The 17834-nt window shown below is 38.8% G+C and overlaps 1 protein-coding gene across 1 annotated transcript in view; it reads left to right on the forward strand.

Moving 5' to 3' along the window:
- ell (elongation factor RNA polymerase II) overlaps positions 1 to 17834 on the forward strand; it is a 48791-nt gene that overhangs the window by 4217 nt on the left and 26740 nt on the right. The window contains exon 2 of the mRNA XM_079808569.1: positions 13616 to 13660. Coding sequence (XP_079664695.1) covers positions 13616 to 13660 — 45 coding nt within the window. The remainder of the gene's footprint in view (positions 1 to 13615; positions 13661 to 17834) is intronic.

A 17834-nucleotide genomic window follows, 5' to 3' on the forward strand; every position in this document is an offset into this window, starting at 1 on the left:
TGTGGCATCCCTAATACATGCATTAAATATTGAAGAACATTAAAAATGACAATGAATAGCCTATGTAATGTGGTGCATATAATAAGGAATATGCTCCTCTCTAGAGTTAATTTTTCTTGCTGACTAATGAGTTTATGGACACTGGATATGGTTTTTCTGAGGTAAATGTGACGTTACATGACATTGTTTACAAGCCATTTTACTTACATCTTTCTGCGGTTGAAACACTGATTGAGCTATTCTATGTGACATGATACGGATTTCGGTAAGTTGTCCTGTATCTTTTAACACAGTATAAAATGTATCTTTCTCAGAATATTCTCACCAGTGTTCAATCAGCGTTGCCATATTTAAATCTGCATATTTGTGATTATTTTTTACCTTTTTATAAAGGGAATTTTTTCCATAATCTTATTAAATATAGTCTATGCTTCAGCTTTCATATTATATTCTTAAATTTGATCTATAAATTAAATTAGTATAAGACACTATAGGGCTGTTACCAATCAAATTAAATAATTTGCCGTGAAAAATTACGAATGTTTAAAATATTTTTGAATATACAAATAAAAAGTTTAAGCACGAAACTAAACCACTAGCAGGTGACCGAGTCATTGAGTCGATTCGTTGAAACTGCTGATTCGTTCAAGAATGAGGCAGTCGTTTACGAATAGGTCATTGAATCTTTGATTCAACTGATTCATTCAAAACGCTGAATCATTCAGTAACACGCTGTTGCTGTGAGATGCGTTGCGCTTCTGCTGTTGTTTATGGAACTGTCATATGAAATCCGTGTCATTTTTCAGTCGTGATGGTATTCAGGAAAACGGCACTCTTGGTTGTGATGTTGCTTAACTAGATCATATGTTATAAATATAAACTCCACAATTTGTCATTTTAACCGTGCATGTTAACTGAGTTTCTTTGTGTGAGAGGTGCTCATTTGTTTTCAATTTCTCCTCGAGAGGCAGCGCAAGCGTCAACAGCGCAACCTTGTTACCGTCAGTTCATTATACATTACATTATTTATTTATATATATATATACAGTGAGGAAAACAAGTATTTGAACACCCTGCTATTTTGCAAGTTATCCCACTTAGAAATCATGGATGGGTCTGAAATTGTCATCATAGGTGCATGTCCACTGTGAGACATAATCTAAAAAAAAAAAAAATCCAGAAATCACAATGTATGATTTTTTTTAACTATTTATTTGATACAGCTGCAAATAAGTATTTGAACCATGAGAAAATCAATGTTAATATTTGGTACAATAGCCTTTGTTTGCAATTACAGAGGTCAAACGTTTCCTGTAGTTTTTCACCAGGTTTGCACACACTGCAGGAGGGATTTTGGCCCACTCCTCCACACAGATCTTCTCTCGATCAGTCAGGTTTCTGGCTTGTCGCTGAAAAACACAGAGTTTGAGCTCCCTCCAAAGATTCTCTATTGGGTTTAGGTCTGGAGACTGGCTAGGCCACGCCAGAACCTTGATATGCTTCTTACAGAGCCACTCCTTGTTTCTCCTGGCTGTGTGCTTCGGGTCATTGTCATGTTGGAAGACCCAGCCTCGACCCATCTTCAATGCTCTAACTGAGGGAAGGAGGTTGTTCCCCAAAATCTCGCAATACATGGCCCCGGTCATCCTCTCCTTAATACAGTGCAGTTGCCCTGTCCCATGTGCAGAAAAACACCCCCAAAGCATGATGCTACCACCCCCATGCTTCACAGTAGGGATGGTGTTCTTGGGATGGTACTCATCATTCTTCTTCCTCCAAACACGTTTAGTGGAATTATGACCAAAAAGTTCTATTTTGGTCTCATCTGACCACATGACTTTCTCCTATGACTCCTCTGGATCATCCAAATGGCCGTTGATAAACTTAAGACGAGCCTGGACATGTGCTAGTTTAAGCAGGGGAACCATCCATGCCATGCATGATTTCAAACCATGACGTCTTAGTGTATTACCAACAGTAACCTTGGAAACGGTGGTCCCAGCTCTTTTCAGGTCATTGACCAGCTCCTGCCATGTAGTTCTGGGCTGATTTCTCACCTTTCTTAGGATCATTGAGACCCCACGAGGTGAGATCTTGCATGGAGCCCCAGTCCGAGGGAGATTGACAGTCATGTTTAGCTTCTTCCGTTTTCTAATGATTGCTCCAACAGTGGAGCTTTTTTCACCAAGCTGCTTGGCAATTTCCCCGTAGCCCTTTCCAGCCTTGTGGAGGTGTACAATTTTGTCTCTAGTGTCTTTGGACAGCTCTTTGGTCTTGGCCATGTTAGTAGTTGGATTCTTACTGATTGTATGGGATGGACAGGTGCAGCTAACGACCTCAAACAGGTGCATCTAATTTAGGATAATAAATGGAGTGGAGGTGGACATTTTAAAGGCAGACTAACAGGCTTTTGAGGGTCAGAATTCTAGCTGATAGACAGGTGTTCAAATACTTATTTGCAGCTGTATCATACAAATAAATAGTTAAAAAAGCATACATTGTGACTTCTGGATTTTTTTTTTTTTAGATTGTCTCTCACAGTGGACATGCACCTACGATGACAATTTCAGACCCCTCCATGATTTCTAAGTGGGAGAACTTGCAAAATAGCAGGGTGTTCAAATACTTATTTTCCTCACTGTATATATAATATAATATAAATATATTATCCACTATCGATCGTAATGAATGCAAAATCGTTCTTGCATTTTGGTGATTCCCTAGTTATTATTTTTTGTTATTGACGTTTTAATCAGGCTACTTGTCCGGTCATATATTCACTTTATAGCATCTAAGCTTTAAAATGACACCTATTTTGTGTTGGTTAAGGAAGTGGTTAAGTAACCTGATAACCATAAAATAACTATTTTTCTTTGCACCTGTCAGTGATGGCCAGATTGCATCATGTCTACATAGTTTCCTGGGGAAAATAGATTGTGTCTGTCGCTTGGTCATCTTTTGAATACTGTATTAGGATGAGAGCTGGGCTTTTTCTCTTTGGTTCTTGATGCTTGATGGAGATAAAAACAGTGATAATCAGAATGATTTGGCTCTGCAAATAAATGTGTCAGCCATTTTACTGGGCCGCCTTGGCCTGTTGTTTGTATGTCAATAGGGAAATGTGTTGTGGTATCTTGGTTAATTTCATCACACGTTTGCTTTTTCTGTTGTTGTTGTAACTTTGAGTCCAAAGGTTTGGTCTTATCCAACAAAGAGTTATCACACAGAAAGCCAAAAATGTTTTCTAGAGTCTGTTTAAAACGATAATTCACATGAAAATAAGGAACTCAGATGGGTTTGGAATGACACGAGACGGAGCTTTTTTTGTGTGTGTGAACTGTCACTTTTTGTTAATGTTAATGATGATTTTTCATGGCCAATTTTACAAGCAAAAAGATTTTTCTTTAAACAAATGTATTTGTTGTTTGTTTGCTCTATAACAGAGGCAAACAAATTAGTGGCAACCACTGCATTTTAATCACTATTGCCACACACATGTAGCATGAGCAGTAGTTGTTTTTTTAAGAATTCGATTATAATTTCAATTAGGGCTGTAATGTCCTAGTCGATTTTTAGTCGATACGTTCTGGCTCGACAAATTGTGCGTTTTCTGGTTTTTTTTTTTGCCCCGTTCTTTTCATCAGTTTTGCCGCGTTCTTTTCATCAGTTTGACCGCGTTCATTTCATCAGGTGGAAAGCACTAATTGCTAATGGGGGTGTTTTCAGAGCATTAACATTCTGTCTTCAGAACACCCCCCTTGTTTTTACTTATTTTGGATTAGCCCAACCCACTGGAGAAGAGACAGATTGAAGTAAGCTACTTTGCTGTATAGGCCTATTATTTATTTAATTGTGAGCGTTTTCCTAGTCAGTCCTCTTCTACCATGTCAACAAAGACATCGGCAGTGTGGCAGCATAGAAAATAGAAAAATAGAAATGGAAATTTTTAAAATAGAAAATGGGAAAAGTCGAGTGCAAATTTTGTAAGTAACAGTTTGCATATCACCTAAAAACGGTAAGCTAACTTGTCTGCGTTAGGTTGCCCCATCTGTTTTAAGTTGCTCCGTCCCTTTTATTATTGTGCAAACTGCACATTTATTTCTAGTATTATTTATACTAGTATTATTTATTCGTTAACATTAGTTATTAGTTTTGAGCTATGCTTTATTTTTCATTTATGCACTTTATTTAGTTTCTGCTCTTGATCTTGCTTGTTTAATAAATATTCCTTTTTTTAATAAAGTGGACGTGTCTTTTTGTGTTTAAGAGTAAAAGCTTTACGTTAATAGTTTATTCGTGTCTCAGCCGCTGAGCTGAGCTCCCATATGTTCGAGCTGCACAGAGCGGCTGAAATTATTGTCTGTCAGTTATTATAATAGCCTACATATGACAAAAACAATTGTCTAAATTGTTGCATATTCCTCAAAAGTTCTTGTGATGATAGCACTAGTTGACAATATGGTACTATATTTTCAGAAATCATAGGCTATGATATTGCGCAGGTGCACTTGATGCAACGCTGTCAGAGCCGACAGACTTGTGTGTCAGACTCATTTTAGTGCAAAATAATTAGGTCAAAAACTATTTAATATACTGCAAATAGCCTACTAGTTTTTGTTTATTTCTAATTCATTTAGGCAGACAACAAGGCTAGTAGGTACTGCGCACAGTGCGCAGCTAATTAATTTAACGTTTTTTTTTCCTAACGTCATTTTTAGTCAATTTGTAGTCGAAAATTTCAGGACTTTAATCAACCAAAGAAAATCTTGGTCGACTGCAGCCCTAATTTCAAGATTTAAAGCAAAAACAGAACAGTCTGACTTTAGATTTGTGAAATTATGCTCCATAAGACACCAGCACAAAACCAGCAGATGGACTGAATGAAAATGCAAATTCACTCTCTGTCAGTAGGAGGCGCTTGTGGAACGAGACAAGGATAGCTGCAGGTCTGAGTAATGGGTGTATTGTACCTGATATAGATCCAAAATAATCGATATTGAATCGATTCGAATTGGAATCCAAGTCGAATTGAAATCGAATCAATTTGTGTCAATACCCAGCCCTAAGCAACAGTGGTTTTATTTACACGGCATTCAGATTAGCCCCTTTGCTATCAAACTGACATGATGTTGATGGTGATGAGAGAATCAAATTGGACTCGATTTGCCATCGAAAGGAAGTTTGAGTCTTAAGGTGTCAATAGGTGAAGTAATTCAGAGGTTGTTCATGGATCACGGGTTGGCCGTGTGAATTTCTACGTTGTTCCTCTGAGCCCACGGCAGTCCTCTGGAGAGTAGCCTGTACAGATGGCTTCGGTCAGCAGGCTGCGGAAACGGTCATTAAAGGGACATAATGATCTTCAGAGAATGTTTATCTACTCCTTCATGGATAAACTACATCACATGCGGGTGTTTTGCCTCTGCGTTTGGTGTCCGGTGTTATCGACCAACGTAATGGCTTGAGTGACACTGGAGGGGAAGCACAAACAGCAGCGTCTTACTTTCCTCTTAGTTTGCACTTTTTTGCAGTTCCACAGGTGACTGCCATCAATTGTTGTCGCTCTAATGATAGCCTTATCTGGCTGATTCCAGGTCTGGTGCTTAAACAAGTTTGAAGGAATAGTTTTCCTCCAATGAAATTTACTCGCCCTCATGTGATGACTTTTTCTTTTGTTAAACAAATGAAGTTTGTCAAAATATGAGCTCTTTTTTTTTTTCCATACAAGGTCAATTGTGACTATCAAGGAAATGCTCCAGAAAGGATAACCAAAAAGCACCATAAAATGAAAGTGGTCTTACACTGTTGCACACTATATTCTGAAACCAAACAATAACTTTGTTAGGATTGGAACATCGCAAAATTGACATGGTTTGATGGCCTGTCTTGACAGTTGCTGTAGCCATCATTCAACTTTTCTTTATGGAGAAGAGCAGCTTAGACTTCGTTATAAATGGCTTCTTTAGTTTTCTAGTGTTCGAAAGACATGAGGATAAGTAAAGATGACAGGTGGGGGAACTTATTTTACGCAGTATTGCTAGTAATGAAGCAGCAACCTAACTCATAACTAACTTTTCAGTAGTGTAATTAAAAAAAAAAAACTTTATTAATGTAGCTTTTCCATTAATGAGAATTTCTGACAGATGGAAATCTGAATCATTACATTTAATCAGTTTTAGTGAATCACTTTGCTCAGATAACTTCATTTTAATTGGGTAGTCCAAACATAGTTTCGCTGATTCATTGCTCAGTAGAGTTCACTAAAGTCTGTGTCATTTTACTTTCTTCATCACCAGGGTTTTTCCTACATTGAACATTTTTTGGCGGCCGCCAAAACAAATTTTTGCCCCGCCAAAGCCTTATTTGATCAGTTATTGTGATTTATGAGTGATGTAGATCTACTGCGCTTGTGATCGGCGCATGTTAACTGATGACAGAGAGAACGAGCGGAGAGCCCTATCCCGCGCGCACTCTCTCGGTCTTCAAAATAAGCACCGTTTTAGCATTCTAATATTTCACATATCACGTTAATCAAAAGGTCAGAAGACCGAATCCATGTTGCACGTGGTGGATTCGGACATTTTTTTCCTTGAACTACCGCTGGATGTGAATTGCGCTCAAAAAACGCTAACTCTTCACCGACCAGCTGACATAAACCATACTTTCAATAAACGGGAAACAAATCCTATCCAGTTATTAAGTGTTTTCTGTGTGTTGACAAATCTTTCGCGATGTTCTAACAGACGGGATTCACACACAACGCGTCTGCTAGTGTCCGATTCGCGACCTAATGACTCCTTTGAATCGAATCATTTTAACGACTGGTTAGAACAACTGAACTGTCCAACACTGAACTCACGAATCAGTTTAATAATTTACTCTGAACATCTGAAATGAGAACACAAGTGTGCTCACCCAATTTAGCAAGAGTGGATTGTAAGAATTAGTTTGAATTATCCACAGTCTTTCAGCTTATTTCTGTTGACAATGTGTAGTAAATAAATAGCCTAAAATCATTTAGTTTAGACTGGAGTGAGGTGAAACCAGAACAAAGTTGTTATTAGCTAGCTGATAATTTTATGAAATTGTATATGGCTGAAAATTAGGCTATTTGTTATTTTTTTTAATACTATTTTTTAATATTGATATGGTTATATACCAAAACAATTATTTGTAAATAGTGTAAAAATGAGGAACAAAAGAAACAAAAATCAAGGTATCGAAATAAGATAAGCAAAAATTACAAACGGTTTCTTTGAATTTATTTTAAATGTATTGTCAGTATTGCGCTTGCAGATCACGTGGGTAGGGTACTTTTTACTGTGTATGTGTGGATGACCATGTCGGTCAGCCACCACCGAAGACCATTTTTGACCCAGGAAAAACCCTGATCACGTCATTTATTAATTAAAATAATGCTGTTTATTCATATTTTCGGTTCAAAGTTTTTGGTAGTAGTAGTAGTAGTAAATCTTGCAATCCTAAAACACAGATTTACTGAGCAAGTTCCTTTTGTGTAATTTTGCTACTTTTCCTAGCGAAATGAGTATTTCAGTATTTACAAGTACTTTTTTTTTTTTTAGTAGCTTGGTGCAAGGTACATTTTCACAGGAGCTTCCCCAACACTGCTTTAAAAGGGTTAGTTCACACATCTTCGGAACACAAATGAAGATTTTTTTTTTTTTTATGAAATCCGAGAGCTCTCTGGCCCCTCCATAGACAGCAATTTAAGTAACACTTTCAAGGCCCAGCATTTACGGGTTCTACGTCAGAACGCAGGCTTTGTATTGGCTAGCTTCTGCGTCAGCATCACGCATGCGTTGTGGTGCTCACGTGAATCTGTTGGCCAATACAGAGCCGGCATTGACGTAGAACCTGAGCGTGCTTCAGTGTTTACTTTGTCAACAGCGTAGGAGACACACAGACGAGAAGAAATTGTTGAATAAAGTTGTTTTTGTATAGTTTTCTCGTCGCTTCATTAAATTAAGATTGAACCACTGGAGACACATGGACTATTTTCTCTATGTATTTACTATCGTTCTTGGCCTTGAAAGTGTTAATTCAATTGCTGTCTATGGAGGGGTCAGAGAGCTCTCGCATTTCTTCTGAAGATGAAGGTCTTACAGGTTTGGAACGACATGAGAGTAATGACAGAATTTTCATCTTTGGGTGAACTAACCCTTTAAGAGCCTGACTTAACTTATAATGTGTTTATGATGACACATGGCATTCCAATAACATCAATTCAGACCAAACAAGTTAAGTATTTTTTTTTTTTGTCCATTTCATGAGACATTCTTCACAGCATTGATCGCAACCCTTGTTGCTCAACTTGACTGCAGTAGATGGACTAGATTGTGACTGGATTCACGTGGAGGTCAGCCACTTTAAGGAATGCTGATTCTACATTTTTCAATGCTGAAACTAGGGCCTGGTAAACCAGAATTGGTGCCAAATATGACTCTGAAATGTCAGGCTGTCATGAGACCACTGCACTTTGTGTTAAGGTTCATTTTGACCCTTTTTTTTTAAATGGTAAAACTAAAATAGCTGTAAACCATTTCGCTCCTCACTATGATGTAATTTGCATATTGCGGATTAAAGGTCATATATCAAATCTGAAAATGGAGCTCATTACAAACAAGTTTTTCATTGATTTTGCTGTTATGAGGCCTGGTGTCCTTCCTGAACCACTTCCACAATGTATACTAGTTTCCATATTATAAAAAATGTCCATATCTGTGCATATCTAGCGTTGTCCAAAATTAGTGCCAGTGCGCCGCCTAGATCTGTGTTGTGTGATCCGCTGGGGTTCCGACTGTGAGTTTTGGTCCGGAGCCACCCTCTGTCCCAAGGTTAGCTCTGTGGAACGTTCTGGGCTTGTGTCCCAGTGAATAGTGACATGTCAGCAGCCCATTCAAATGAACAGGCTGAGGGTTGCACTCTTTTTAGGTCTGTGGAGAGAGACCGACTCGGGTTGATGCCTGTATTTATAACGCTTTTGAGATCTGATCGTCATGTTTATTTCTTACATTTCAATTGAACAAGGAACAGGCCTGAACAATAAGGATTTTTTTTTTCTTCTGTAGTTCACATGTCCTGCCAACATTTTTAGCCTTTTCCCTGAAAATGAGATTTTAACAGAGGTTTTCTGATTATAATTTAATAATTAAACTGCAAATAATTTGTTCAAACTTACATTTTTACTGCTACAGTCTAACTCTATGCCAGTTCTACACTTCATAAATGCTTGCTGAGAATCATTACTGATCTGTTTATAATGCATCTTATTCAGGGTAGATGCCATATTTCATTTTTGGCCTGCCATCAACTAACCTGAAATACTCTCACACTGGCCCCAGGCCGTCGGATCATCGTTATTGTTGAGCCCTAAAGTAATAAATCCTTCAGCTTTCACAACCAAGTCTAATTATCCTCTGTTGCAGTTCATATGAATCTGATTTGACGTATTACATGCATGCAACTGGACTTTGTCCATATAGAATATACATTAAGCAAATTTTTTTTCCTGTGTCCTGACTTCTATAGATGCCGGTAATTACTATGGCATTGGATTTTGCCATACACAGCCTGTGCCTGCAGTGTAATGTCTTCATTAAACGTGCATCTCAGTCACAGATGGAATCAAAAGGATGATTTATTCATTTCCTGATGTGAGCCAGAACCCCACAGACCGAGCACAGTGCTTCAATGCATTTGTACAATTTGCCGAACTGGATGAAATGAGCCATGATAACATGCTACTGCAGTCTCACGATTTCAGCTTGGATAGGTTGAGAATCGTGACCAGTTTTGCATCTGTTCATCATCTTTCTTTTTTTTTGTAGATAGCCAGATTTGGATAAGTTTGCATTACCTGCTTTGTAACTTCAGTTACTCAAGTCATCATGTTGATTCTTGAATATTTTTGCAGGGATAAAAAGGTGAAAAGCGTAAGCTAAATTGTAACAACAATGATTTTATATATTCAGTGTGTGTTATGCGTTTTTAAGGTGACATAGTTGGTTCTTCATTTCAAACATTAAGCCCTTGAGCTTTCATTTTAGTGGAAAACTGCAGGATTAAAGCTGCACTATGTAACCTTTCTGTCCGCTAGAGGTCTCCTGTTCAAAACAAAGGCGTAGCTTGATGACACTACGTTTGAGTGCAGAATCTTGGGACATGTGGTCTTCACCTCACAGCCGGTGGAAAATAATCTGGATGGGACTCGGGCAGAAACCATGTTCATGGATGTGATTATTAATGTAACTGTAGTGAGAAGCAGAGCAGGACCGAGTGTTGTGGGAGCTGAGCAAGGCCGCTGGAGCGATTGTTAATTACATTTACATTTAGTCATTTAGCAGACACTTTTATCCAAAGCGACTTACAAAAGAGGGCAATAGAAGCAGCTAGAGCAGTCGAAGGGCAACAATATCAGCAATATGCAAGTGCTGTAACAAGTCTCAGTTAGTCTAGCACAGAACAGAATTTTTTTTTTTTTTTTTTAAATAAATTAGACCGACAGACAATGAATAGAATGATAAGTGTTCTTCTCGATCGGTCAGGTGTTGCTGGAAAAGATGTGTCTTTAGACGTTTTTTGAAATGATAAGAGCGGAACTGTTATTATGGCATAGTCGCTGGCGCCACTTCCGCTTTTCCGGTTATGAGTATGAGGTAAAGCAGCTCTGTTTATCATATTCGATACATCTGATTGTGTTGAAACGAAATTTATGAAGTTCGCTCGGCTGCTGCTATGACACTTGTTTCACACTGCAGTAAGAGTGAAGCATTTCTGCAAAATAAAAACGGAAACCGAGGGTAACGCAGATATGACGCAATCGTCAGGCGACTCCCTCACACGTCCCGGTTCCTTGGTTAAAATAGCAATTTCTCACGATTTACAAATAGTTGGAAACATTTGGGATATTGTAAGTACTCAACTGAACAAAATATAACACTGGCCTAGTGATTTTTGTATATTTTACTGAGAATTTTTCACAGTGCACCTTTTAAGGGCTGTTCATTTTTCCATTTCACTGTGCTACTTTTCATTTTGTTTTTCAAAGTAAACATGCTCTAGGCGGACATCTTTAACCATTAACGTCTTTTGCGGTGTCTCTGGCATGACCGTGTTCTAAAAAACGTATTCAAGTAAAAAAAAAAAAACACATCTCTATACCTTGAGCTTTTTAATGATAATGTCTGAAAGCTGTGAAATACTTAGAAAACGTGGGGAGTGCGTTTACTCATGGTTTATGGACTATTGTATGTGACTTAGCAGTAGCAAGTGGAACGGTTTTGCACATCAGACTAGTGCGTGTTTACGTAGAAAAACAATGGAATGGTAGCTCATTTGAATGAAGAAGCGCACTGTGTGAGGTTTAATATGAAATAATTAATTTAGTTCAACATATTTTCCCACTCTTTGTATTGTTGTTTGGAGTGGTTTTACAATAAACAAACAGACACCTATAGTGGTCAGCTAAACAAATGTATTTAAACACAGACCATACATCGCATGCTCCATTGATAAAGTAACTATACGTTCATGTTTACTTGATGTCCACTTGCGTGCCGATAGCCAACAACAGACATTTGAAGCAGTTTTACTCACCGACTGCGGTTACAACGCATGACTGCGAACCTTTATCGTTGGGACCGCTCCATCTTTCAGCATTAGGGCGATCTGCAAATCCGGAGTTGAACTGGGCCTTGTTTATAAAACGGTCATCGTCGAAATGCAGGGAACAAACAAAAACACTTGTGCAACTCCGTTGCTGCTCCAGAAAAACAAACTCCATCCACTGTCCCCTTAACGCTGGGTTCTTTGGGAGGCGGAACAAGGTTGTCTTGCCCTGACCACCAAAAAGATTTTGTGAAGTCATGTGACCTGTGTAGCGCAGCCGGCGACTTCCCTAAAGCAGAGCAAAGCGCGCTGATGGGCATGCTTTTGCTCTCTCGCTCTGGTCGACGTTTGCGTGCGCCCTTCCGGGAGAAGTGCCCTTAGAAGGAAATTCCACCCTTGTTGACGTCACTTAGGCCCATACTCAGAAGAAAAACCTTTCGAAACTGGAAGGAGTATTTTTGGCACTGAAAGTTTTACCTTTGGCCATGTTTAGCAAGGGAATCCAAGTCTTTAACAGTGTAAAAAACTCAGTATGCATGAAATGGCATTACACTTTTTGATTACTAAAATTACCAGTTCAAAAAGATTTACTGAAAAAACAAGGAATCGAAAAATAAAACCGATTTCATAGGCCCCTAATTATGATTAATTGTCCGGCCCTACCATGAACTGCTGCTCAATGGTCCAATGGACTCTTTCAGGTCAACTACTGTCATGGACTAAATAAAACGAAACCTTTTGAGCAACCGTTTAACCTTGATTATCAGTAGTAGTGATGCTAGTCTTACTAAATGTGAAAAACGGGTTGAATCTGATTGGCTGCCCGATTACTCCAAAACGCCTCTAGTTCTTTTTGCTGGTATAATGTTCTACTTTTCTTTAACAGTTTCCCTTTTTTTTTTTTTTCTCTCCTCAACATTATCTGAGGAAGGAAGTGACATCTTTTTGTTTACCCTCAGTGGTTTGAGAAACGCTTCCTTCCAAGAAGCAAGCCCTCAGTGACTGGTGCAGCTAACCAGACGAGATCTTCTCAGACACTCCTGTGTTGTGCGTTTTTCGAAATTCACTCTGAATCACCCAGCCAGGCATCTACCTCGCTAATTGGCACCAAAGCACCTTGTTTGAGATTCAGACAGTTTGATTGGCTGATTGAGTGGACCAGAACAATCAGCCTTTTCCGTCCCGACATTAATGTAATAAGTGGCTCATGCTCGGATTGATCCATCAGCCCCAAATGATTACTAAAATTGCTTTGATGTCTATGAAAGATGCGTTATTTAGTATGAAGTGGGTTGTAGGTGGCGTGATTGCTTTAGACAATGATGGCCGGAGCTGAGCCCTTCATATTCAAGTAGTTTGCGCTACTCAAGGGCATGTAGCCGATGTAGTTCACTCCCGTACATAATTACTCCAGAACACTGTATGAGTGTCATAGACATCTAGCCTTTACTCAGTGCCATGGGTCTGATCTGTCAACTTCGGGTTTTTTTTGTTCTTTCTTGGCACATGCTCCAGTCTTTTGAATGCCTGCTGAAACTGCTCTTGCCCGAGCTAAAGCTCTTTATATTGGGAAACAGACCACATGGCTCAAGCGAGGAATTACTTGTAAAGCATCCTCTTATTGCACGTACATGTCCTGTATTTGAAATCTGAAATACCAGACGTGGTTTTGGGAGTGTATTATGCAGCACTTGTAGAGCTTTTCTAGTGTTGATTTAAACAGTCTTTGTGTTTATTGGTGTTTAATTCCTTCTGGAAGTATCTGAAGGCATCTTGTAAATTTAAACTGTGCTTTGACTAATGGAAATACCAGTGTTTGTCAGCTTAATGCATTTTTGCTTCAAAACCATGCACCTTTTTAGATTAATTTTTTTTTTTAACTCCACAAAATGCATGTATATTATTTTAGTGCTGTGTATATTAAATGAACACATTTATATATTTGACTTGGATTTCTCACATGATTTAATTTATCTTGTTTGTTTTGCAGGGCCTGACTGCTAAACCACTAATAGGATTCACAGGAAACCAAGGGGTGAGTATGCAATTTTTTAAAAACCGTTTGGGGCATTGAAACCACTTGAAACATTGATTGTCATGTTCCATCATGGAGCCACAGACCTTGTGTGAACCTGGGACTCCCCAGTTACTGGGAAGTATCCTGGTTGTGTAGGTAATACGAAAGCAGTTTCATGACTCTGTCGCAGGAAGCCATCAGATCACAGTAACCACAATATCCTCTGCTCACTGTTGCAAAATCAACAGTGAATCCATGCTAAGTCATAGACTGGCCATTGGTGTGGATCGCCGAAACTTCGACAGGAAGTGGTTGGCAAATGGATCCTCCTCTGCAGTTATCAAAACCCACTATGTGGATTTTGTACACCTAGTTTTGGTTTTTCATGCTCTCTAGCTCAACCCAGACCTGGCCCAATAAATGTTCATGTTGCTGTTATCTACATCTCATGCTCAGGGCTCTACATAGCGCCCATTTTGGGCGCATTTGTGCCTGAAAATGACTGCGTGCGACTGTGAAAAAATATTTAGGCGCACCGGTGCGAGTGACCCGATCAATTCTCATGAATAGATGTATAATACAATCGGAATAAAAACTACAACTGCCAAAGTGCATCAACACTGACTGACTGAGCAACTGTTGCGTTTCGTGCTGCAATCAACTGCTTTTCATCCCTTTTGTCAGCAGAGCATGAGCAAAAAACGTGTGCGACGGACTACACTTCACAGATTGTTTACCAGGTGAAACGTGTGTGACGCAGCCATGCGCGCTTACCAGACGCCTCGCGCTGATGTTTCTTTGCAACCAAAATTAACTAGAAATACTACATTTGGATTATCATAAACCAGGTCGGAAATGAACAGGGGCTTGGGGCAAAAATGCATTAATAAAAAATAATTTTAAAACGCCCCCGTATGAGTGCTTGATTTAATCTGTATCAGCTGCAGTCCATACAAATGACTAGATGCATATGAGTGAGTACATCATGAATCCATTTACCAAACCGTGTTTTTATCTTACCCTGAATCACTACGATACACATATAATAAGTGTTTATATTCTGACTATTCAATTCCAGTTTGGGTCGCAGCGCTGCGGAGGAGCACAGTCCCTGTGTGACTCGCCATAGACACAAACAGAGAGAAGTAGATCCGGCTGCAGTGTTCTTCCGCGAGACGCGTGCAGTTCTGTTTATTAAGCGCCAGAGCGCATAAAGTTACGGACAGCTATTGCTCCGAGTATTGACGTGATCTTGTACAAAAGTCCAATAGACAAGTTGATATTAATTAACAACGTTTTAGGCACAATACTGTCTATTTCGGGAAACTACACCAGAACGTTGCGCATCTCCAAGCGGTTTGATTCGAATGAATCTGCGTTTGAACGATTGAATGAACGACTGGCACATAAGACTTGACGCCACCTACTGGCGGTTTTATTTAGGCGCACCGGTGCGAGTGACCCGATCAATTCTCATGAATAGATGTATAATACAATCGGAATAAAAACTACAACTGCCAAAGTGCATCAACACTGACTGACTGAGCAACTGTTGCGTTTCGTGCTGCAATCAACAAGATGCATATGAGTGAGTACATCATGAATCCATTTACCAAACCGTGTTTTTATCTTACCCTGAATCACTACGATACACATATAATAAGTGTTTATATTCTGACTATTCAATTCCAGTTTGGGTCGCAGCGCTGCGGAGGAGCACAGTCCCTGTGTGACTCGCCATAGACACAAACAGAGAGAAGTAGATCCGGCTGCAGTGTTCTTCCGCGAGACGCGTGCAGTTCTGTTTATTAAGCGCCAGAGCGCATAAAGTTACGGACAGCTATTGCTCCGAGTATTGACGTGATCTTGTACAAAAGTCCAATAGACAAGTTGATATTAATTAACAACGTTTTAGGCACAATACTGTCTATTTCGGGAAACTACACCAGAACGTTGCGCATCTCCAAGCGGTTTGATTCGAATGAATCTGCGTTTGAACGATTGAATGAACGACTGGCACATAAGACTTGACGCCACCTACTGGCGGTTTTATTTTCATTTATACTTTGCATGGACTTTTTATTTAAAATATAAAGCTTTTAACTAAGTTTCAGTTTAACTTGTACATAGCCTATTTCTAAATTCAAAAAGTTATATTTAAAACATTCATACAACATTATTCACCCATGAGCTGCATTAAATCTATGTAAATGTGTCTAAACAGCACTTCAGATAGAGCTGCTGTGGCACTTCTACAGTGCAAAGATTGATCTTTTGATGCTGATTTAATTTGATTGGTAACAGTCTGGTTGTGTCTTATTGCTCTAACTGAATTTATTGTTTAAATTAACATTTTAAAAACAAAATTTCTATTTTAATTGAAGAAATTGCCAAAAGATGATGCATACATTTAATAAGATTAGAAAACATTGCTCTTATAATGGTAAAAATGCCCCTGGACATTAATTTAAAGGAACAAAGATTATCCTGTAATGGGAAAGTTATAAATGGAATGCGTGTTATTGATCAGAAAGTGCTCCTATATTTTGGACTGTGCTCCTAATTTTTTTAAATTAGGAGCACAAGTGCTCCTCAAGAAAAATGTTAGCGTAGAGCCCTGATGCTGAAGAATGTGGTTTGTCTGCCTCGCACTGATTTCAGACGACATGAAATCAAAATTGACCCCTATTTACTTTTATGCCCAATACTAGTCTTGTGGTGAACAAATCATCTGTGCAAGTTGACTCACAATTTTTTTTGTCTGTGTAATCTTTGACTAAAATCTGAAAACATACTTCCCCTCTCGAATGGCCTTCCTTCTTTGATGTTAGTTTGACGGCTCGGGTAGAACATCCCCTCCAACCGTCAGTCTGCTGTGAGCTTTGACAGCAAGCTGAATGGAACGCCCACTTTTCTAGGTCCAATCAATTCCCAGCAGGGAAAAACAAGCTACCCCTCCAATTTTCTCATTGAATATTCCGCTTCATTTGGAAAATACGTCAATACTGAAGTGAAGTTAGTCACAACTTCCAGTTTATGGTGACTTTAAATTGCCGTATGTTTCCCAAACTTTTAGCCAATAAACTGACAAATCTGTCATTTACTCAACCTTGTGTCTTTCGAAACTGATATGACTTTCTTCAGTGGAACACAAAAGAAGTTTAGTAGAATCTACAGGGTGCTCGTTTACATAATTCTGGCCAATACCAATACGCCAAGTATAAATTTGGTCTTTATTTTTTTTACAATTATAAATAAAGCACTAAAAATAATATACAAAAACTGGGGGGAAAAAATTCCAGAAAAGTAGTGACAGATGATTTATCTGTAATGTATTGGTTATCAGACCTACTACTACAAATAATAATACTAATAATAATAACAACAACAATTTAATGTGTAATAAGAATGTATTCTAAAATAAAAAATAAAATATGTATTTAGTTCTGTGAATTGAAATTATGAAATTTACTTATGTCTTACTGCCCAGAATTTTGTTGCATCATGACTCTCTACTCTTACAAGAAACGCACCAAAAAAATACCACAAAATGCACAAATTGCAAGTAATTTGTGTTTTACATTTACACTATGATGATCACTTCAGATGTGTGCAATTAGAATAGAACTTTAATCATATTGTAGTTACGTTTAAGTCGACTAGTTAAGAATAAAAAAAAAAATCGAAATCGGTAATCGGTCAATAGTTCTGAAAAAAAAAATCAAGATTTCATTTTTTTTTTTGCCATATCGCCCAGCCCTACTGGTGTGTTGTCATGTTGGAACAGAAAGGGGCCGTCCCCAAACTGTTCCCACAAAGTTGGGAGCATGAAATTGTCCAAAATGTCTTGGTCTGCTGAAGCATTAAGAGTTCCTTTCACTGGAACTAAGGGGCCTAGCCCAACCCCCGAAAAACAACCCCCACACCATAATCCCATCTCCACCAAACTTTACACTTAGCACAATGCAGTCAGGCAAGTACCGTTCTCCTGGCAACCGCCAAACCCAGACTGAAGCGTGATTGGTCACTCCAGAGAACACGTCTCCACTGCTCTAGAGTCCCGTGACGGCGTGCTTAACACCACTGCATCCGACGCTTTGCATTGCACTTGATGTAAGGCTTGAATGCAGCTGCTCAGCCACGGAAACCCATGTCAAAGATGCTTGCTATTCTGAAGGGTGGATATATAGTG

The sequence above is a fragment of the Gobio gobio genome, assembly GCF_949357685.1.
Source record: "Gobio gobio genome assembly, chromosome: 24".
Lineage (NCBI taxonomy): Eukaryota > Metazoa > Chordata > Actinopteri > Cypriniformes > Gobionidae > Gobio > Gobio gobio.